Source organism: Ogataea polymorpha (assembly GCF_001664045.1).
Source record: "Ogataea polymorpha strain NCYC 495 leu1.1 chromosome Unknown OGAPOscaffold_4, whole genome shotgun sequence".
Classification (NCBI taxonomy): domain Eukaryota; kingdom Fungi; phylum Ascomycota; class Pichiomycetes; order Pichiales; family Pichiaceae; genus Ogataea; species Ogataea polymorpha.
Window position 1 is genome coordinate 228,596 of NW_017264701.1, and position 20,208 is coordinate 248,803.

The 20,208-nt window shown below is 47.0% G+C and overlaps 11 protein-coding genes across 11 annotated transcripts; 5 read left to right on the forward strand and 6 right to left on the reverse strand.

Annotated features, from left to right (window-relative positions):
- The first annotated feature begins 15 nt into the window (after positions 1-15).
- On the forward strand, positions 16-3,798 carry OGAPODRAFT_100144 (uncharacterized protein). The gene has a single exon (XM_018352956.1). It carries the CDS (start codon positions 200-202, stop codon positions 1,559-1,561), a length of 1,362 nt encoding a protein of 453 aa, XP_018210445.1. The 5' UTR covers positions 16-199; the 3' UTR covers positions 1,562-3,798.
- On the reverse strand, positions 16-3,798 carry OGAPODRAFT_16442 (uncharacterized protein). The gene has a single exon (XM_018354434.1). It carries the CDS (start codon positions 3,676-3,678, stop codon positions 1,660-1,662), a length of 2,019 nt encoding a protein of 672 aa, XP_018210446.1. The 5' UTR covers positions 3,679-3,798; the 3' UTR covers positions 16-1,659.
- A 512-nt stretch (positions 3,799-4,310) lies between these two features.
- On the forward strand, positions 4,311-7,328 carry OGAPODRAFT_40170 (uncharacterized protein; the record flags this gene model as incomplete). The annotated part of the gene is made up of 1 exon (XM_018355387.1): positions 4,311-7,328. A coding segment is annotated over one exon (3,018 nt), but the record flags the coding sequence as incomplete, so codon positions are not given.
- Positions 4,616-7,958, reverse strand: OGAPODRAFT_93968 (uncharacterized protein). The gene has a single exon (XM_018357440.1). The coding sequence runs from the start codon at positions 7,929-7,931 to the stop codon at positions 7,437-7,439; it is 495 nt and encodes a 164-aa protein (XP_018210448.1). The 5' UTR covers positions 7,932-7,958; the 3' UTR covers positions 4,616-7,436.
- A 144-nt stretch (positions 7,959-8,102) lies between these two features.
- OGAPODRAFT_100148 (uncharacterized protein) lies at positions 8,103-10,576 on the forward strand. Its single transcript, XM_018352957.1, has one exon. It carries the CDS (start codon positions 8,112-8,114, stop codon positions 10,563-10,565), a length of 2,454 nt encoding a protein of 817 aa, XP_018210449.1. The 5' UTR covers positions 8,103-8,111; the 3' UTR covers positions 10,566-10,576.
- Positions 10,577-10,744: 168 nt separating this feature from the next.
- On the forward strand, positions 10,745-11,656 carry OGAPODRAFT_40804 (uncharacterized protein; the record flags this gene model as incomplete). The annotated part of the gene is made up of 1 exon (XM_018355401.1): positions 10,745-11,656. A coding segment is annotated over one exon (912 nt), but the record flags the coding sequence as incomplete, so codon positions are not given.
- On the reverse strand, positions 10,806-13,985 carry OGAPODRAFT_16443 (uncharacterized protein). The gene has a single exon (XM_018354435.1). It carries the CDS (start codon positions 13,973-13,975, stop codon positions 11,933-11,935), a length of 2,043 nt encoding a protein of 680 aa, XP_018210451.1. The 5' UTR covers positions 13,976-13,985; the 3' UTR covers positions 10,806-11,932.
- An 82-nt stretch (positions 13,986-14,067) lies between these two features.
- OGAPODRAFT_16444 (uncharacterized protein) lies at positions 14,068-15,476 on the reverse strand. Its single transcript, XM_018354436.1, has 2 exons — positions 14,199-15,476; positions 14,068-14,165 (listed from the first exon to the last, which is right to left on the reverse strand). The coding sequence occupies exon 1, from the start codon at positions 15,363-15,365 to the stop codon at positions 14,361-14,363; it is 1,005 nt and encodes a 334-aa protein (XP_018210452.1). The 5' UTR covers positions 15,366-15,476; the 3' UTR covers positions 14,068-14,165; positions 14,199-14,360.
- A 120-nt stretch (positions 15,477-15,596) lies between these two features.
- Positions 15,597-17,466, forward strand: OGAPODRAFT_93972 (uncharacterized protein). Its single transcript, XM_018357441.1, has one exon. It carries the CDS (start codon positions 16,032-16,034, stop codon positions 16,638-16,640), a length of 609 nt encoding a protein of 202 aa, XP_018210454.1. The 5' UTR covers positions 15,597-16,031; the 3' UTR covers positions 16,641-17,466.
- OGAPODRAFT_76478 (uncharacterized protein) lies at positions 15,597-17,565 on the reverse strand (the record flags this gene model as incomplete). The annotated part of the gene is made up of 1 exon (XM_018356178.1): positions 15,597-17,565. The coding sequence occupies one exon, from the start codon at positions 17,563-17,565 to the stop codon at positions 16,687-16,689; it is 879 nt and encodes a 292-aa protein (XP_018210453.1). The 3' UTR covers positions 15,597-16,686.
- A 38-nt stretch (positions 17,566-17,603) lies between these two features.
- Positions 17,604-20,172, reverse strand: OGAPODRAFT_16445 (uncharacterized protein). Its single transcript, XM_018354437.1, has one exon. The coding sequence runs from the start codon at positions 19,720-19,722 to the stop codon at positions 17,638-17,640; it is 2,085 nt and encodes a 694-aa protein (XP_018210455.1). The 5' UTR covers positions 19,723-20,172; the 3' UTR covers positions 17,604-17,637.
- Between the last annotated feature and the right edge of the window lie 36 nt (positions 20,173-20,208).

Below are 20,208 nucleotides of genomic sequence, written 5' to 3' on the forward strand. Positions count from 1 at the left end.
CATGTTGAGACTAGCCTTCAAACCACGCTTCTTGGGCGAGATTTCGCGGAATCCACGTTTCGCGGTTCCGGCCCGTCTCAAGAGCACCGCTGAGCCCAACTCTGCCTACAGAGTTAATGACAACTCTCATCACCCGGAGGATTCTGCAGACGCTAACGCGACTATCCTGTCCGAGGCAATTGATTTTCACAAACGTATCATGGACAGCAAGGATCGTGCCACCTGGTGGGAGCTGTTGAAGAAGCAGAAGGAGCGGGCTCAAGAGGGGAAGGACATTGATTCCTTCACTTTAGAGGACGTGAAAACCACAGAAATATTCGAGAGAACAAGAGCCGATGGGTTCTCGTATCTTTTGCTACCATTCAAACAGGATCCGTTCCTCATGGACAACTATGTCAATGTTGCAGGAAGGTTGAGATTCGGAAACCTTTTTCAGGATTGCGACTCGCTGGCAGGAAGAGTTGCTGCCAGGCATTGCAAGCCGGCAGAGCCTATGAATGTGACAGCGTCGATTGACAGAATTTACGTTACCAGAAAAATTGATGAGATTCACAAGTACAATTTCGTCATCGTCGGATATGTGACCTACACCGGGAGGTCTTCCATGGAGATCTGCATCAAAGGCTTCTCTTTCGAGCACGACATTCCCTCGGAAATCACTCCAGATTTTGTCGAGCAATACAAGAACGACTGCTTCCTCTCTGCTAACTTCACATTCGTTGCAAGAAACCCAGCTACTCATAAATCCCACGCCGTCAACAAGCTGCTTCCCGCAACAGAGAAGGAGTGGGTCGACTTCAAACGCGCTGAGAGCAGAATCGCCGCCAAAAAGCTACGTGCTAAGCTGGAGTCTCTTGAAAACGTGCCCCCAACAGAGCAGGAATCCAAGATGATTCATAATTTATACACTTCGTCGAAGAAGTTTGCCCAACAGGGCAAGCCAAGCAACATCGTGTTCATGAAGGACACACGGCTTTCTTCCACGCAGATCCAGCAACCGCAGTACAGAAACCGTCATGGTGTCATTTTCGGAGGCTACTTGCTCAGACAGACCTTTGAGCTTGCTTACTGTGCTGCTGGTGCGTTCTCCAAATCCAATGCACGGTTCATTTCTCTGGACAACACCACCTTCAAAGTTCCCGTTCCAGTTGGTTCTGTGCTGTATATGGATGCTGAGGTTTGCTATACAGAACACATCCACGAAAAAGACGAATCTTCTGAGTCGGCCAAGCGGATGATGCAGGTTTTGAAGGATTACGACACCAGTGCTAATGAGCTGAGTTCGGATGAGCAGGAGTACTTCTTTGTACCGGGAACGTTGATCCAGGTCAAAGTCGAGACCAAGATCCGGAATTTGGGCGATTCCAAGATGACTGAAAGCGGAACTTTCGTCTATTCTTTCTATGTTCCTCGTGACGGTAACGGAGAGTTTGACGACCCTGGATACTGCTCGGTGATCCCGGAAACCTATGGAGAGATGATGGACTATGTGGAAGGTCGTCGTCGTACATATGATACTGCAGCGTATGCCCAGCAGCTAAAGCTCTCCAGAAGAGCCTAGCCATATTTATATATTTATTGCTGAATACTATTCACTTTAAGCTTAAAATATATTGATCAATTAATACATGTACGCGAGAACTAAATCACCAGTGAAAATTATAGCATCGAGCTGTTGGAAGTGTTTTCGATCACTCCCTCAAACGACCGCTCATCTCTCGGAATATTGACGGCTTCCGATCCCTTACGTTGTACGTCCACGAACTTTGCGCTGGTTTTGCTGAGCGTTGAGTCAGAAAACTCACGACCAAATTCTTCGTTCAGAGTCGCCAAGTCTCGCGGGCGATCGGTCGCATCCACGTACTCGCTGGACGAGGATTGGTCATAATTCACATAGTTCCCCGAACCTGAGGAGACATATGACGAGTTTCTGTTCATGAAAATGCTCTGCGACTTGCGCTGCATGTTTGGATCGTCCGCAACTCTGACTGTCAACAGGTCGGTCGTGGCCACAGTGGCTAGCGACGTAAGAGAATCTCGAGGTTTCCATTTCGAGGCGCCGTTACGCCACGACTTGGTGATTTTCTGCGAGCGGCCGGAAATAAGCTCGTCGGTGCTCTGGTGATTCATGGCCTCGTTGTATAAGGAATGGGACCGCGAGTGGTTGCTTTCGACATTGGTTAGCGAGGACGAGTCATCGTGCACGCCAGACTCATCCAGTTTGAGAACATTGAGGGCCGAAAGACGTTTGGCGTTATCGCCCTCGGAGTCGTTTTTAAGCGTCTCTGCGGTTCCTTGAGGGTTGATATAGAACGCGCTCTTCTTCTTCTCGTTGTCGTCTTCTTCGTCATCAGTAGACTTGCGTCTCCGCCAGCAGCAAAAGAAGATCAGCAGCGCGCCCAAGAGAGCTGCGAGCGGAAGGGCCACACCCAATCCAATGGCCAGGTTTTTCTTGTTGGGAGATCCCTCTCTGGAGCCTGAGCCTGAAGTGGTAGATGGAGACGCGACGACTGAGGATATAGAGGTGCCGCTATGCGATCCGCTGCTCGATGAAGAGCTGGACGTGGAGGTGCTGCTCTGTGAACTGCTACTCGAACGCACCGTGCCGACCCCTCTTATGTTGAACTCTCTGGAGTCATCAAGACTGTTCATGGTAGCTTCAATGGTCACCTCTAGCTTGCTGAAGGTGTCGGGGACAAGACCGGCAAACGAGTGGTTGGTGTAGTAGTAAGTCAGCCAGGTAGCGTTCGAGAAACTAGCTTTAATGTCCGTGTCGTTGAGGTTAGAGAAGGCCGACGAAGGCAACGAGTACACGAAAAAGTCTCCACGTGTCGCGTTCACGTCCGGGAGATCATCAACAGTGAAAATGTTGGAGTACACGTCGATCTCGAAGTCTAAGAAGACCTGGTTGCCGTACACGTCTGTAACCGTCACATTGACCAGTTGGTTGCTGTCCTGGTCGTCGGGCACGTCACCCGTGAGTCGGTTGTTCGAGTCTAGCTGAACCCACGAAGGAGCTTCGTAAAGTTTCACGCTGGAAATGTTTTGTGACGAGATGCTTTGACCATCGAGCTGAACATCCTGCAGCGGCACTTCCACGCTGAACGACTGTCCGGCTGTTGCGTTGATCTGCAGAGTACCGGAAACGTTTGTTGTAAGCTCGTGGGCACCCACAAGGAGATAGAACGTGCCATATGTTCCAGTGTATCCTTCGTAATCGGTTGCAATCAAAATAAAGCCGAATTCCTGGGAAGGAGCGATCTCGGAGTTGATTGGTGGAGCTGTTCCAGAAAACGTAAGGGTGTCCTCGTCGAAGTAACACCAACTTGGGAGCGAAGTTCTGTTGAGGGATTTCCCGTAGTAAGCGACAATGTTATTACTTGAGCCGGAGCTCATCTGGAAGGTGTCATTGGAGAACCGCACCTCAAACCCTGTCTGGGGTTCGATGATAAGGCCGTCATAGCCGTTGGTGTTTCCCATAGATTGCAATTGCGAAAAAATAGACGTTTTGAGTTCGGGGCCGGCCTCTTTCGAAACAACAATCGACACAGACTGGTTGAAGGTACCAGTGCTGTCTGTCCCTATTAGATCAAATGATAGCGAGTCGGTCGCATCAGATGAGGACGGAATACCAGAGAAAGTGAGGGAAGACTCGTCGAAAGTAAGCCAGTCAGGCATATTTTCTGCGGTGTACGAAACGGCCCCTTCATCGCTTCTGTAGGTGTCTTTGTTGATGGTGAAAGCGTATTCTTCGCCGACTCTGGCGACATCTGGTAGCTGTTGGGAGAACGGGAACCCCGAGTAGGGCGTAGCTCCCGCCAGCGACGCCAAACACAAAAATCCCAGACGTAACATTGGTGAGAATTTGGGAGGGATGAAATTGTTTTTTAAGGGAACGCGGTGGACAATAATAAGGGGGAACGCGTCTGCTCTTGGCATTAAAAAAAATCCCAATTAGGAAACTAGGGATAAGGCAGAGGAACAGAAAGGGCCACTCAGACAGCCGTATGCGGAAAGCTCATTGCACGGTATTGCCGTTCGATGTGCTCTGCTTTTATGTTGCCGGACATACCAAAAGGCAGAATCTGGGCTGTGCTAATATGTTTTCCACATTGGTCACCTTGTTTATCATGCACACGGGTATCTCCAATACTCTGTGCAAAGATGTGTGTGATATTTATTTTTGCTCAAAAAAATATCTGTGCTGTTACAACCGCCAGTGGGGCTGTACTATCCTTGCCCATTGCTAGCATCACTTGCTATTGTACGCTTTATTCAACTTTGTCATGCCCCCCACACTAGTGACTCCCAGATACGTGCTTTTGATCCTCACCCTTTGTGGCCTCTCCCTTCTCTCGCTCATTGCATTCAGCTTTTTAGAGCAACTAGACGGCCCGGACTCGGCCAGATGTCGCAGCGTTTACATGTCTCCAGCCTACGCCCGAGTCCATGGCTTTGATGAGTCTCATACACGGTTTGCCTCCAAATACTCCCTATATCTCTATAGAGAACAAGGCAGAGACACTCTTCCTAACAATGACGGCCAGAGTCTGAGGTTGACTGGCACTCCCGTGCTCTTTATTCCTGGAAATGCGGGCAGCTACAAGCAAGTGCGGTCTTTAGCCTCCCAATCAGCCAATTCGTATTACACAGAGCTCGAGAAGTTCAAAGAACTTAATCCCAATGTGAACAGCCTCGATTTTTTTGCTGCAGATTTCAACGAGGATTTTACAGCATTTCACGGTAGGACCATGCTGGACCAGGCTGAGTACCTCAACGACGCAATAGGGTTTATATTAAGCCTCTATCGACATAACCCGACTCCGGCGCGGTCTGTGATACTAGTCGGGCACTCAATGGGAGGGATTGTGGCCAGAGTGATGCTAAGTCTCCCTAATTATGTCGAAGACTCCGTCAATACAATAGTCACACTAGCTGCCCCCCATGTGGCGGCTCCCGCGACCTTTGATGCGGAGCTGTTGCACGTCTTTGCAGCGACTGACGATTTCTGGCGTCATGGCTTTGTCAGTCCGGACTCGGACGACTCAGGATTCAGCAAGATTGCACGAAGAAGACTGGAGAACGTGTCGCTTGTGTCGATAACAGGTGGACTTCTTGACAACATGCTTCCTGCAGATTACACTTCGTTGACAGGACTAGTGCCCGAGACCAATGGGTTCACGATTGCTACCACCGGTATCCCTGGAGTTTGGACTCCAATCGATCACCTCGCTATTGTGTGGTGCGACCAGCTTCGCAAGGTTATAGCTGGTTCTCTACTGCAGTTGGTTGACAAAACATCAGTATCGCAGACGTACCCGCTTCAAAAGAGAATGGAGATCCTGCGCAAAAACCTCTTCACTGGCTTTGAAGCTGATGCTACCCAGGATTTTGACTCGTACAAAGCCGGCACAGGTAAATTGGATTTGCCGTATAAACTCAAGATTGACATGAAGCAATTCAAGGACACTTCCAGACAACGCAGTTTGCAACTTCCTAACTCTAAGCTGAAAAGGGACTTGCTCTCATCTCCAGACATGCACTTGTTTTACATTCCAAAAGACGGGCTTAAATTTAAATTCAATTTTCTGAGTTCACTGAAGCCTGTGGATATATCTCGTTTAGGCGAAGGCATTGCATCGCCATCTATACTGCTGTGCAGAACTCTGAATCCAGACGGACGGTCTTTCAAACAAGAGTTTGATTACACCACCGGTGCAACAAGTAAGGCAGTTCAATTAGAATGCATAGATATTCATCGAGACGCTCACGCGATCCCAAGATCCTACAACGACTCCATATCTTCTAGTGAGTCGTCGCTGGGCGGAGAAAAGCAGCCGTTCTATTCGATTCAGCTAGACTCCCGAGTGCTCTCGATGTTTGATGCTGTGGTCATTGCTGAGTCGCCAGTACCGGTGGAAAGTCCAGAGTTTGTTCTTGCAGACCTGGAGCTCACTCAGTCTACAGACCTTGTCTTGGGAGATTACAGCTTATGGACTCTATTGAGTAGAGGATACGATATCACTTTGCCTGCTCACAGGCCTTTGTCAATCAGCATCAAAATCCCTTCTGCCTGGTCGAGTTTACTTGCATACAACTTTGATATACGCTATCAGCAGTCGCAGATGGAAAGATTCTCGCCCATGATCAGCCAGAGAATCAGAGACGAAACAAAGTGGCATATCAATCTGCATCAAGATAAATCGATAACTGCATTAATTCAGGGAGTTTCTCCATACTGCCCTTTCACTAGAGATGATACATCGTCGTTAGAATTGCAACTGTTCAGTGATTCCTTGGCTTCTGACCAGATTATGGATATTTATTTGACCGTGAACTGGTTCAAGTCCTTAAAATTACTGGTCCTCAAATACAGGCTTTCAGTTTTCAATTTCCCGGTTTTTATCACAACGTTAGTGTTTTTCCTGCAATTCAGAAGATACATAAAAGAAGACGTTTTCCCTTCTTTCGGGGAAGGATTATTGATGCTCTGTGATCCGCACATGCTCTTCCCGTTGGCTTTTGCACTGAGTGTTTTGTCTTCGTTTGCCTCGCACAGGTTTTTTCAGAGGCTTTTGAGTTACATCGACCCCGTGGACTTTGGAAACAAGACGCTCATGCATGAAATAGCAAAATCGGACGTTTTTGTTAACCTTTACTTTTTGGGTCTAGAAGAAAAAGCACTCTGGTTTTTTGGGCCTGTGGTACTTGTGATTTCGTTGTCGTTGGTATGCGCATTTTACAACCTTCTTGAGATTTTGCTTTGGATGATTGTTATGGCTATGCGCAAGTTGCATTTCCCCTTTGCTCTGAAACCCGGCATGCCTGGCAATTACAATAAACGTCGTGCATTGGGTACTGCATTGATTTTAGCTCTTGTGCCCCTATACATTCCTTACCAATTTCCCTATGTCGTTAGCTGTTTGGTACAGTGCACGGTCGTGATACGTGCGTTCTTGGCCAGCTCAGGCCAAAGACACGTCTCTGTGGAGAATTTCCGCAACTTCAATTTTTCGCTGCTCGTTTTAATGCTGTGGATTTTACCGGTGAATATTCCGGTGCTTATTGTCTGGATCCACAACTTCTCGCTACGTTGGGCCACACCATTTTCTTCGCATCATAATTTCCTGGCCATTATTTCTATCGTGTTCCTTGTGCAGAACAACGTCGCTGGCAACATCATCCCCAGGCCAACTTCTGCGGTCACCGTCTTTGTTACCAAGTTTGTGATCATATACTTTTCGTTATGTTCACTCATTTACGGCACACGCCACCTATTTTGGTTGCATTATCTGTTCAACTTCTTGTGCGCTTGGCTGCTCTGCTTGCTTTTGGAGGACGTTTGGAAAAAACAATTGAAAAACGTCACCACGTTCAAGAAGGATGACACACCCTCAAAACTGAACTAGCGTGGGTTGTACTAATAGAATGTATTGCTAACATGATAAATGTTCGGCTCTGTAGCCTTTAATATTTAGATATGGCAGGGAAACCTGTCTGAAATCATGAATTCTCGTTGTTACTGATTCTGAAGCCTGCGTGCTTGTTGCCATCTGAGTTCTATGCAGAATCCAGTCCTGTGAGAGCATCGTGTTAAATTCAGAGTTGTCAGTTGAGACCAAGATTTTGAATGATGAAGGTGGTGTCAATTTGCTTGCTGTCTCCAGCTGATTGATCACCGAGTACAAAAACGCCTGGTACTCGGCGTATAGCACATTAAGCTTGAACTCGTCAGAGAGTTCAGCATCGGCTTTCAATGCCTCTAACAATGGGGAGTTCGTAAAGCTGAATCCGTAAGTTTCAATCCTAGCAGCTGAATCTGGCGCGTATATCTCAACAAAAACTCTGTTGAGCTTACCTCGTTCCAGGAGACTTTTGATTTTACAAGTGAGGTCAATCAGATATTGTCTGACATCCGGATGGCGAGACATGTGTACGGGGAGTTGAAAGCAACGAGCATTTTCAAAAGACTCTGGTGGGTAAACTGAACGATGGTACCAAATTTGTTCAACGATGCATTGCAATAATTCCAGTGTGAGCTCTATGATCTTATCGATCATAAAATTTAGTGGAAAAGTTTAGTTGCATATAAATTTATATTTTTTACGCGTATGACCCTAACACGAATTGGGACGGCCGACGTGCACAATATCACCTCAGGACAGGTGATTATTGATCTTTCTACGGCATCGAAGGAACTGTTGGAAAACTCATTGGACGCTGGGGCGACCCAGGTCACCATCACATTTAAAAATCACGGGATTGACTCTATAGAGGTGAGCGACAATGGTACAGGAATCGACGAAGAGGATTTCGACGGTATTTGTATGAAACACTACACTTCCAAGTTGCGGACATTTGAGGACGTTGCGAATGTGAGGACTTTGGGGTTTCGTGGAGAAGCTCTGAGCTCGCTGTGCGCGGTAGCAAGAGTGGACATAACAACGTCAACTAAGAGCATCCAGCCCAGGGCATACAAACTGGAATACGATAATCATGGTAGGCTCAAACTCAAGCAGCCAGCGAGTCGAAACTGCGGCACAACTGTGCTAATCAGTGATATATTTAGAAACCTGCCTGTGCGAAAAACGGACTTGGTCAAGAATGGAAAACGAGAGTTTCAAAAGGCTGTGACTCTGCTGCAATCTTATGCACTTATTAAAGTCGGGCTCCGTCTTGTTGTTCAGCACGTTGATTCGCGTGGCAGGAAAGGTATTATGCTGGCGACAAGCGGTTCCAAGCAACTGCGCAGCAACGTGCTGAGTGTTTTCGGAGCCAACGGTATGGCGGGGCTAGAGCCAGTGGATTTCCAATTGAATATTTCAGCACGGTTTAAATTGAAGGCTTGTGACATGTTATTGAGCGTCCATGGCTATTTATCCAACTGTTCGTTTGGAAAGGGACGCTCAGCTACCGACAGGCAATTTTGGTTTGTGAACGGCAGGCCTGTAAAACTGCAGCAATTTTCTAAAGCTATCACCGATGTCTACAAGACTTTCAACCATCTTCAGTGTCCAGTAATTTTGTTGGACCTTGAGCTGGACCCGCAGTTTATCGATGTGAACGTCACTCCAGACAAAAGAACGATATTTTTGCACAACGAGCCCGCCATCATTGAAGCTCTCAAGGAACGTATTACTGAGATATTCTCTAGCCAGAATATCAGTATTCCGAAAAGCCAATTGACAATGGAGAGGAGCAGGGACAACTTGCTGGTGAAGGACGTGGTTGCGGAGGTGAACCAGCGTGGACCGGGCGGCGATCTCGACGCGAAGCAGGAAGATTGGGAAGAAGAAGAGCGTGCCAAGGACGTGCGTGATGAAGGTCGTGCAGATGTTTCTGACATAAATGAGAGCCGAGCACAAAGATTAACGGAGGCCCAGTCCACTGACACTGTGACGATGCATGAGTCTGAAAGCGAAAGTGAGGCTGGACCTGCTGGTATCGATGAGACACCCGAGCCTATCACAAAATCCCCGGTTAGCATTCAAGAGCAGAGCATGCTCATAACGCAATTTGATAAGAATGCAGAGGCCAACACGTCAGCTCCTGAATCAGAGCCTGATACTACGGAATTCTCCAAGGTTGACGACGAGATATTATCCTCCGACACCAGTGACTCAAATGAAGTGAGCTTTGATAGACGCGTTCGTATCGGAAGAGAAGCTAGCTCGCCCTTGCGGATGACAGTGCGTGACAAATACATTGAGACACATCCCACAGCACAGCGAAAACTGAGTTTTGAGCCCAAATCGGAAAAGAGGACAGCCTCTGCCACGCTGACCCGAACACATAGCTCGTTGCATGACATTGAATTGCCAATTAAGGCAAGTCCTGGTAGTTTTAAAAAGCAGAAGCCCAATATTGAAAAATGTGCAGGCACCCGTGCTGCCATCGATGATATCACTGATGAGTCTGACGCAGAACGCAAGCTCACGCTTTCTGTTTCCAAAAAGGATTTTCTGGAAATGCAGGTGATTGGCCAGTTCAATCTGGGCTTTATCTTAGTTACCAAACAGGATAGTTCAGGAACACATCTGTTCATCATCGATCAGCATGCGTCTGACGAAAAATATAACTTTGAGCGTTACCAGACGGAAACCGTGTTTAACAACCAGCCGCTTGTTATTCCACAACAACTACGTCTCAACATTATTGACGAGCTCGCCATCATGAACAACCTGGAAATTTTCGAGAAGAACGGGTTTGGGCTCCGTGTGGACGAAGATGCCCAGCCTGGCGAACGTCTCAGCCTCACTTCACTGCCGTATTCAAAAGACACCACATTTGATCTGTCCGATTTGGACGAGCTTGTACATCTCGTCAAGGAACACCACGGTAGGGGGGTATTACGTCCTTCTAAAGTCCGTGCTATGCTTGCTATGCGAGCCTGTAGAACCAGCATAATGATCGGCAAACCACTGAGCCATAAAACAATGACCAGCGTCGTGAGAAATCTGGCAACACTCGACAAGCCTTGGAACTGTCCACACGGCAGGCCAACAATGCGTCATCTCATTGAGCTAAAGAATTGGGCTACTTTCAGCAAAGATTATGAAACATGAGGCTGTGCAAATGGCTATAGATCTTATATTTTTCATTAAACGTCCGGATAAGGAAATAATTTTCTGAGATAGCCAGATCAAACATTCGTCTGTTCATCCCTCCCAGCATATAAAGTGCAAGGCTCGACACCTCTATTTACACAATCTTCACAATGTCATACTCTCTTCCTTCAGGTTTGGACCCCAATCAAATTGCTCTCAATTACACTTCTGCTTACGGCTTCACTCAGGTGACTTTTGCGCAGCTGGACTCTTATGTCAAGGCCAATGCAGAAGTCGCAGCGATCTTTGGCATGAGAATTGGCCTGGCAGCCATAGCTGTTCCGGCCATATTCTTTGTCACCAGAAACAAGAGGTCAGTGCTCTTTGTGCTTAACGAAGTGTGTATGGCTACCATGCTCATCCACGGAATCATGACAGTCTGCACTATGTTCGAGGCGTACCGTTCGCTTGCTTTTAATTTTGCAGGCTACCTATATGTCGACAAACATGCCTCCGATCTTAGTGCAGCCACAAACGTCATCTACGTGATCCTGATCGGCCTGACCGAGGCCTCGTTAACCTACCAAGTTCACATTGTGTTCCGAGGCCCTTCTTTCCACTACAGGAATGTGGGCTTTGCCATGGTGGCAGTCTGTGGGCTTTTGGGCTTGGCCTCCACGGTGCTGTACTTCATCTACGCAGTGATGTCGAACATCGCCTTATACGACATCAACAGCTCTGTGCCAATGTGGGTGATGAACGCTTCGCAGATCTGCTATGCCAGCTCTTCCTTTATTATCTCTGTTATACTGTCCTGCAAGTTGTTTGTGGCCATTCGGACCAGAAAGTTTTTGGGGCTGAAACAGTTTAGCATCTTCCATGTTCTCTTCATTATGGCTCTCCAAACCATGATTATCCCGACGATCTTGGTTCTAGTGTCTTTCAGAGAAGTCAAAGGCTCTGCCGGCCCAGATAAGGCACTGAATGCCGTTGGTACCGCTCTTATTGCCATCTCGCTACCACTGACTACAATGTGGGCCAACACTGCGGTTAATGAAACGTCCTCCAGCTCAGCTTCCAACACGTATCTGCAGAAGGTCGAAAGCTACTCCTCTTACGGCTCAGGAGATAGCGGAAGCCCTAAGTCGTACAAGTCAGGCACTAGTATTAGCGAGGAAGTGAAGGAAATTGACTCGCACTACAGCACAAGTCCAAACACTGCCGTCACTGACAAGAACTTCTGGTCCGAGGTCCAGTATCTAGCCCAAGGTCTGAAGCCTACAGATCTGGAAGATGACGAGTTCGTCCGCGCCACTGTCGAGACTTCCATCAATAGGAAATAATTAATTATCGGTTTTTCGATCGTCCATAACAAAATTTAATACTTAAAAGTCAGCGAGGTATCTGTTGAGCAGCCTCATTTGCGGTGCGGAATATTGCTGTTCAGTAGCTTGGTCTTTAGAAATTTCCTGGGCGGCGTACTGAGCAAGCTCGAGGCCCTCATTCTCAAATTGAGCCATCACGTCTTCCCAGGTGAGAACCTCGGCATCGATGGTGTCATAGACTATCTCGCCATGATCTGCCAGTACATGTCTCGAGTACTTGAGTTCTGGAAGTGGCTCCTGCATTGTAAAATTGACTCTGTGCTCAATAACTGCCTCACCGTGGTTACCCTTAGGAGAAAGCGTAAAGTTTGAGGTGCCGTTTTCGTGGCTAACACCCTTTATCACGTTAACGCCATTCAGTGCAATCTTTTCACCAAAAGCTTTCGTAATGTTCACTGAGAAGTCCACATCCTGTCCAAAGGATGGCTTTTCCTTGAGCTTATAGATCAAAGGCTGAGTCACTTTTTTCTCCAACGACCAAATGGTGGCATTCGTGGCGGCATCCCTCACACTACTGGTGATATCAGTCTCTGGAATAAACACGAGCGACTCATCTTCACCAAAACCGGACAGCAACTGCACGTTTGATTGCTTCGTCTTTGAGGAGACCTCGAGAATCAGATCCTTCTTGGTTCCGTTTTCGTATGTGTAGGTGACGGACGAGTTGACCTTATTTGTGTACTTGGCATCAACAATCTGACTGTATATTCCTGCTGCAGGAGGAGTAAAAGCGAATGCAGAGACCGACGTCTTGTTTTCGAACGAAAGTATTTTTCCGCTGGATGTCAAGATAGTCGAGTCTTCCCAAGTCACAACGCTTCCGGAGGCAATCCAGTTAGACCCAATGCCATTCGGAGCTTCACCAATTTTCAGGTCGTCATCCACACAATTTGAGACGTCTATAGCAACCTGCGTCGATTGGTCCCAAAATATTGGCAGCAACGGGGTAATATCCAGTCTAAGTGCGCGCACATCGAATGCTCCAGTAGACACAATCGGATACCAAAGAGCAGGTGATATTCCTCCGGTGTACACAACCACAAATGGATCGGCGGTCAGCACGCGGATGCCATCCACAAAGACATTGATAACACGACAAGGACCATGGCCAGGATAAGACTTGTGGAAAACGTTCTTGTACTCTTCGAGCACATTAGAGAACCAGAACTCTTCGCCGGCGTTTCCAGACACGAAAAGGTCAAGCACAACCTTGGTGGTGTTGTAGCTCAGCTGCGGAATCACTGCGTCGAAAGTGTTATCAGGCAACGTCAACAAAGGTGGTCGGCTATCAATCTTCCTTTTAACCAATGGGTAACAATTATCGGCTGGACGGCGCATTTCGTCGACAACATTGTAATACTTCACATTCAAGCTAATGTTGAAAGATCCCGTCAACCGTGGCGTTAGGAGATTGTCCAGCTGGAAGAGAATGGTGGCATCCTCCTCGAATAGTTTCGCATACGTGGAGACATCCTTTTCCGCATGCGCGTGGGACAGCTTTCCGTGAGGTTCGATTGTGCTTGTTCTCCAAACCTCAATACCGCTAACATACAAATGAGCTAAACGGTCGTACTGCACGCCATCAACCCATGTGTCCAATGAAACAAGCACCCTGTTGAAAGGAACTTCCGGCTTTGTGTAGTTGGCCTCCACTGGACGTCCCCAGCTGTTGCCAAAAGTGTAATTCAAAATATTCTGCTCGAAGACCGGATCCCCAAAATCTGGTTTTGGGAATCCGACTTCAATCACCTCACAAATGGCTTCGTCCACTTCATTGTGGACGGTCTGCAGAATTGGAGGCCCCCAAAGGTACAGAAGTAAAATCAACGTCGAGACTTGAACTGCCCACATGGTTCTTTTAAGTACAGTAAAAGAGGTCCTGCTTTTGGGCCTTGTTGAAGCTTGGCCGGCGCAATTTTTCTCTGAGAGTAGAGGTTCTCTGTCATCAATTGGTTGTTGTCGCATTTTCTGTTTCTTGTGGACTATCAATTGGTTCCAGATGGCCCACTCTCTGGCCAGAGAGGCTTTTGTCATAACCCCCATTTCTGCTATCGTACAGCCGCAAATAATATAAAATAAATTGAAAATAGAAAAAAACTAAAAATAGAGAAATACTACATCTGGTCCATATTGAACAGAAATCCTTCTTCTGCTTTCAATGATTCAAAGAATACGGAAGATTTTCAATTCGTTCCGCACTGAGGAGGAGGAGCGAATGTTCTCTCGAAAAGCCGTATGTGTGATGGATAGCAGTACTAACATATAGTTCTACAATTTCATGGGATTTTTGACATCTTGCGTGGTATTTTCGTTTGTGGCCCAAAAGCTGACAGCTCCAGACTTGCGCTATTTGAGGAAGGAACTCTTACAAAAAACATAACGTCATGCATCATCGCGTTCTATGCATCTATACACAGGGAATTGCTATTTAAGGTTCGAATTTGTCGTTGAGAAGATATGCCTTGGCCATCTCGTATGCGGTCCAACTAATAGCAGTTGACGGCACGTTGAATATGACACGAGGGCTGAGACCCCTCCAGAATGCACTTGAGCCTCCGGCTTTGTACAGACCAATCGCAGCAGACTTGAAGCCTGTCACATTAGGGATGGTTCTTGTCTGTAATGCCGTTTTGATGCAGTCCAAGGGCGTGGTAAGAGCAGCAGCGGCAGCACCACTAATTCCACCGGAAACACAGTGCAGCATTGGATTGTAAAGCTGGTCCGGATTGAGTTTGGAGCTTGAATACTCATAAACTCCGAAATTAATGGCAGCAAATGGAATGTTAAGGATCAAGGTTGTGGGGTAAGAAATATAAAATTGTCTCAAACCTTCTCTTTTGTAGATGTCCCACGCAACATGCGACATTGATGTCCTGCCGGAAAGCTTTTTGTTAAGGATCTGCATTCTTTGTTTTAAGACGTCAAACGGAGTCATTAAAGCGTCTGAAGTGATTGTCGCTGCTATTCCCGACATTGATGCTATGATAGGGTGTTTCTCATCTGTGATAAAACTAGCGCTGCCGTGAGTATGTGAAGATGCGGAAACCTGACAGAGAGCGGTCTTAGTAGACTCAAAAACCAAATAATATACAGCATGAGCAGGTCCCGCCCCCAGAACAACAGATGAAACCCCTCGCCATAATGCAATCGCTCCCTCTGTGGAGGAGATTTTAGAAAATGATTGGATGACTCCTTCGTTAAGCGGAACTTTCAATGTTTGCATCCGGGTTTTGATGGCATCAATAGGATACATTACCGTGTGTTCCATGATACCGGCAAAGGCTCCAGCGACAAGTTGCGCGACGACGGGAGAGTTCTCGGGGAGGGCTTCGTAGTCAATCTCGACTCCGTCGTGAGACGGCCTCACGCTGAGTGGAACGGAAATACCTTTATCATCCAGTTTCTGGTCTTTTAGAATCGGCCTAGTCGTCATTAAGGTTCGGTTATATCAAATCTGGCAAATTACTTGTGGAAAAAGGATAAAACGGTTCTCCTATCAAGTTGTCTGTGCAAAGAGGTCTGCACCGATAAATTGCTTTGCTTTATTTTTTGGAAGCCAAAGCACTGCTCAAATATGTCTGAAAAAAAGTGCTGAAAATTTTTATTTACTCCAGCAACTCGGCCGTAACTGTAGTATACTATCTCCGCTTAATAGATATAATGCCTGGTTGGTGACAATCGAGTTGGCTACCCATGTATATACAAGTTTTATTTCGTCTAGGGATAGCTTTTTCCTTGCCTGTCGCCCGCAATTGACACATGCGGATTATCCATACCCGCTACCGCAGGCTAGACTCGTATCAGATATTACGTAATTTGCAAATGGTGCCATGCCTGCAGAACATGGCCTCAGCTTTCGGATGGATGACCTTCATCACCTCAATGAGCGCTCGGTCATGACTCACGCTGTTCGGCCATATCGTCCTTTCACGCAGCCAATCGCAACAGCAAAAATATCTTATACTCCGAAGGAAAAAACGTGGATCCCGTTTGCTTGTGGTGCAAGGATGTCATGTTGTGGCTCTCCTTTAAGGGGCTGCAGATAAGATAATTAATTAAATCAGGTGCAAATTCAGAAGGTGTCTATTCTATAACCAGCATGGGTCTTAGATATTCTCAATGTCTGGACCCAGATGGTGTTGACAACGATTTTCCCGATCATCCGATCCATTCCAAACAAGTATTTTGCGCGCATCCATGCTATGATGGGTTCGGGTATGGATCCTCTGAAGTAGAGGACGATGATGAAGATTGCGACACTGAATCACGATTTCCAGATTTCTATGCCCGTAGCCCCGCCACACGGTTTCTTTACTCGCACTCCCCACGATTCATGGCCTCTTCGTCCACTTCCTCAAGATTGAAGCCCCTCTACCGAAAGACTTCCAAATATAACAAGAATGGTATAGCAATCACGTATGGGTGCGGGCAATGTTTAACCCATTTATCTTCTTCCAGCCAGATCATCAGTGATCAATATACAGGCAAAACCGGAGATGCTTTGCTCATCAACAACGTTGTCAATGTCGTCCTTGGCGAACCCGAGGTGCGAGAGATGACCTCTGGTTTATACACCGTTTGTGATATCAAATGCCACCAATGCCACAAGTTGCTAGGGTGGAAATACATCAAAAGCCACCAGGCTTCGCAGAAATTCAAGGAGCAAAGATACATCCTTGAGATAAATAATATGAAGGTGGTCGCATAGGCCAAAGGGTATAGGGAAAATATGGATTTTCGAATTTTATCTTTTTTTAGTCCACTGTGAGGATCTTAAATTCCTCCTGTGCCTTCCTGCGCTTCTCCTCTGTGCGCTGGCGCAGCTTTTCCTGTTTTTCCTGTTTCTTCAATTGCTTCAGACGCTTTTTTTCCTCCGGAGAAAGTTCGTTCTTCCGTTCTTGTGGTTTCACGTCGTAAGACACTTTATCGTAAATCTCACCTTCTTTATGGACCTCAACTCCAAGCTCTTCAAGTAGTTCGTCAAGGAAATTCTCAATTTTCCCTCTTTTGGTGGCTTCCAGTTCTGTCAGAGATCTTTCATCTCCTGCCACCCTGACGTCAGCATCGAAATTGTCCTTATCATCAATAACAATACGGACTCTCTCACCTTTCTTGACTTGTGTCTCAACTTCGTGTCGCTTCTGGCTGGTGAGATCGTGCAGAGTGATCTGCCAAGAGACTCTGACCATTTTGACGTCGAGTTCTTTCTGTCGACTTTCCTGCTTTTGCTGTTTGGCTACAAGACGTGGATTCTCCCGTTGAAACTGCTGCGTCTTTTGTTGCTGTAAATGCTTTGTAAGCTGCTTCCGTGCCTTCTGTGTAGAATCCACCTTCAACAACCCAACTTCGCCGAACTTTTGGTCCCTAACAGACCCCATAAACAGGAACCCTTCCTTGGAAAGATCAATGTGTGCCAATGCATCTCGGAGGCTCATCACTCCGAGGTTTTCACCCTTGCGGATGATCTTGACCAACCCTTTTGGATTCACTTCTCGGGATTTCTCAAAGACGAGCTTTAATGTGTCCTGATCTTTAGCTGTTCCGCCAAGACTTCTGAGACGAACACCCTCTCGTTGTGACCCGGCTGCACACGGACGAAGCGCGCAAAATTGACGAGTCAACAAACGCAACATGATTTCTAGTCAAATATTTTCTATAAATTTTTTACTCCTGAAGGTATCATATTTATTCAATATTTTAAATCTCTACCCACGGATCACCAGATCGTCTGGAATTCCTGCATACTCGTCATATTTCATCGCCAGGTTGATGTTCTGCAGACATTGAGTCGAAGCTCCCTTGAGGAGATTATCAATGGTGGCAACCACAACCACACGATCTTGCTTGGCATTCACGGCAAAGGCACCAATTACAACGCCATGTTTGCCGCTGATGTCTTTCACATACGGAGCCTCACCACTGATCGTAATGAGCTGCTCACCCTGGTACCTGTCCTGGTAAATGTTCCTAACATCCCTCGAAGTCAGTGGTTTTTTCAATGGAATAGAGATAGTCTCTGAGATGCCTTGGAACCACTGTGCAACATGAGGCATGAAGGCCACAGGCAGTCCCAACTGAGAGGAGATTTCCCGCTCGTGAATGTGGTCCGTCAAGGAGTATGGAATCAGATTGTCCCTCAGCACATTAATATCATTCTTTGGCGATGGTTTAGTTCCTGCTCCCGAGTAGCCAGAAACCCCAAAAACAGATGGAAGGCCAGAACAGTATTCCACTAGAGGACTTATGGCGATCTGTGCGGCAGTTGCATAGCATCCAGGATTGGAAATCTTGCGAGCGTTCGAGATCTTCTGTCTATTGTTGAGTTCTGGCAATCCGTAGACCCACTCACCAGTTGTGTCGAATCTGTAATCGGCGGAAAGGTCGATAATGATGGACTTTTCCGAAGAGGTGCTGTCAATTGCGTCAACAAACGGCTTGCACACTCCATTGGGCAATGCCATCACCCAAACATCGACTTCATTATTAGCCTCCATCTTTTTAATGTCCTCGATCTGGAGGTTTTCGTACACGATCTCCTTCTTGTTGTAACCTTTGAGCTTCTGGCCCTGCAACTCTCTAGAAGAGACGTGGCTCAGCTCCAGGTATGGGTGCTTGTCGATCATTGAAATCAAGTTCTGTCCCGTGTATCCTCTAGCTCCAATCAGCGCCACGCGGGCCTTGGAGGTGTTGGTGCCCTTTTTCAATGGTGGATTTGGGTTGGATGACGTAGCCAGCCCCCTCTTAAATTGTCTAGTGAATTGTCCAGCAGGAGTTGGTCTCCGGGTGCTGAAACTTCTGGTCTGGGAACCGGTCTTGAAAACTCCGCTTTGTTTCTCCGACACCTGGTTGGCAAAGTTCTCAACCAGAGTGCTCACCTTATCGATACTATCGACACCGTACCAAAACAGAATCTTGCCGTTCTTGGCAAAAGAACCATCAGCCCTGGCAAAAAACCATGCGGTGTTCGGATCGTCTTCCTGCACCGTCCATTGAAGAGCAGGGTAGTCTTTTTTCACTGCTGTGAAGATGTTGTCGGTCACGTTGTTGAGCCAGCCAGCCTTCGAAGCAAGAAACTTGTCCAACCTTGGAACGCCTGTAGGGTCCTCTTTTATGATGGCAAGAACATCAAGCGGTTCGTCACCATAAGCCTTGAATTGACTAGACTCAAGAGACTTGAGATAAGAAGCCACCGATGTAGAGCCGGATGCAATTTCTGGGTCCCTATTGAGGGCAGATCTGAGCAAGTCAGGCTGTTGGAAATCATCAAGCGAAGTTCTAGTGAACAGCTTGTAGCCCCTCCTAATAAGAGTTCCTGCTCCAGAATCGGTAAAGAGCTCTTTTTGCAGGTCGTTCACGTCTATTATGGCAACAGAAGACGAACGAGGCAAGTGCATCAGCAAGTCTCTGATCTCTTTTATCTTCAACTTGGTTCCGTACTTCACCCAACTCTGCTTCAGCAGGTCCTCGTACTCTTCGTCTAAGTTAATGACGGACACCTTCTCTCCAGTATTTCCGTTAATGATTCCTCCCTTTTCATTCAGATAGACGATCTTCAGAGGCTCGAAAACTCGGGCAATTTCTCCAGCAGCAACATCAGCATTGACATTGAGAATCTGTCCGGATGGAGTCTCTGCCAAGGATGTGAGGATAGGCAAAGCACCAGCTTGAATAGATGCCTCGATTGGCGCCTTGTTTACACCAGTGATGTTTCCCACAAGCTGGTATTTATCCTTATCTAAATAGTCTGCCTGGAAAACACCTGCAGTAATTGGTCTAGCATGAACGCCCATTTTTTCTAAAGCGGTCACCAGCTTAAGATTCTGTTCCAGGAAGCACTTTCTAACGACTGCCATGGTCTTTTCGTCCGTGATCCGGATTCCATCGATGTAATCAGGCTCAATTCCCTCGCTTTCTAAGATTTCGTTGATTTGAGGACCTGTTCCGTGCAGAACAATTGGATACAACCCCACATGATACAGGAAAGCCAGACAGGAGGCGAGCTCAGGCAGTTGCTGTGTAATGATGGCTCCTCCAACTTTAATCACAGCAAATTGTTGTTGGGACACAGAGGTAAAATATTTGAGATACTGTTCAACCTCTCTTTTTGAGCCAATGTTGTTCAGTAACTGAATCACAGTAGATCTAGTAGAGTAGCATCTAATCGTGAGCGGAGTCTTGGAAGAAACTTTGATTGAACTGACAATGGCAGGGCGTTGCACACCCCGTTTGAGGACATATCTGGCCAGCTGGTTCCTCAGACTGCCTGAGTTTCTAAT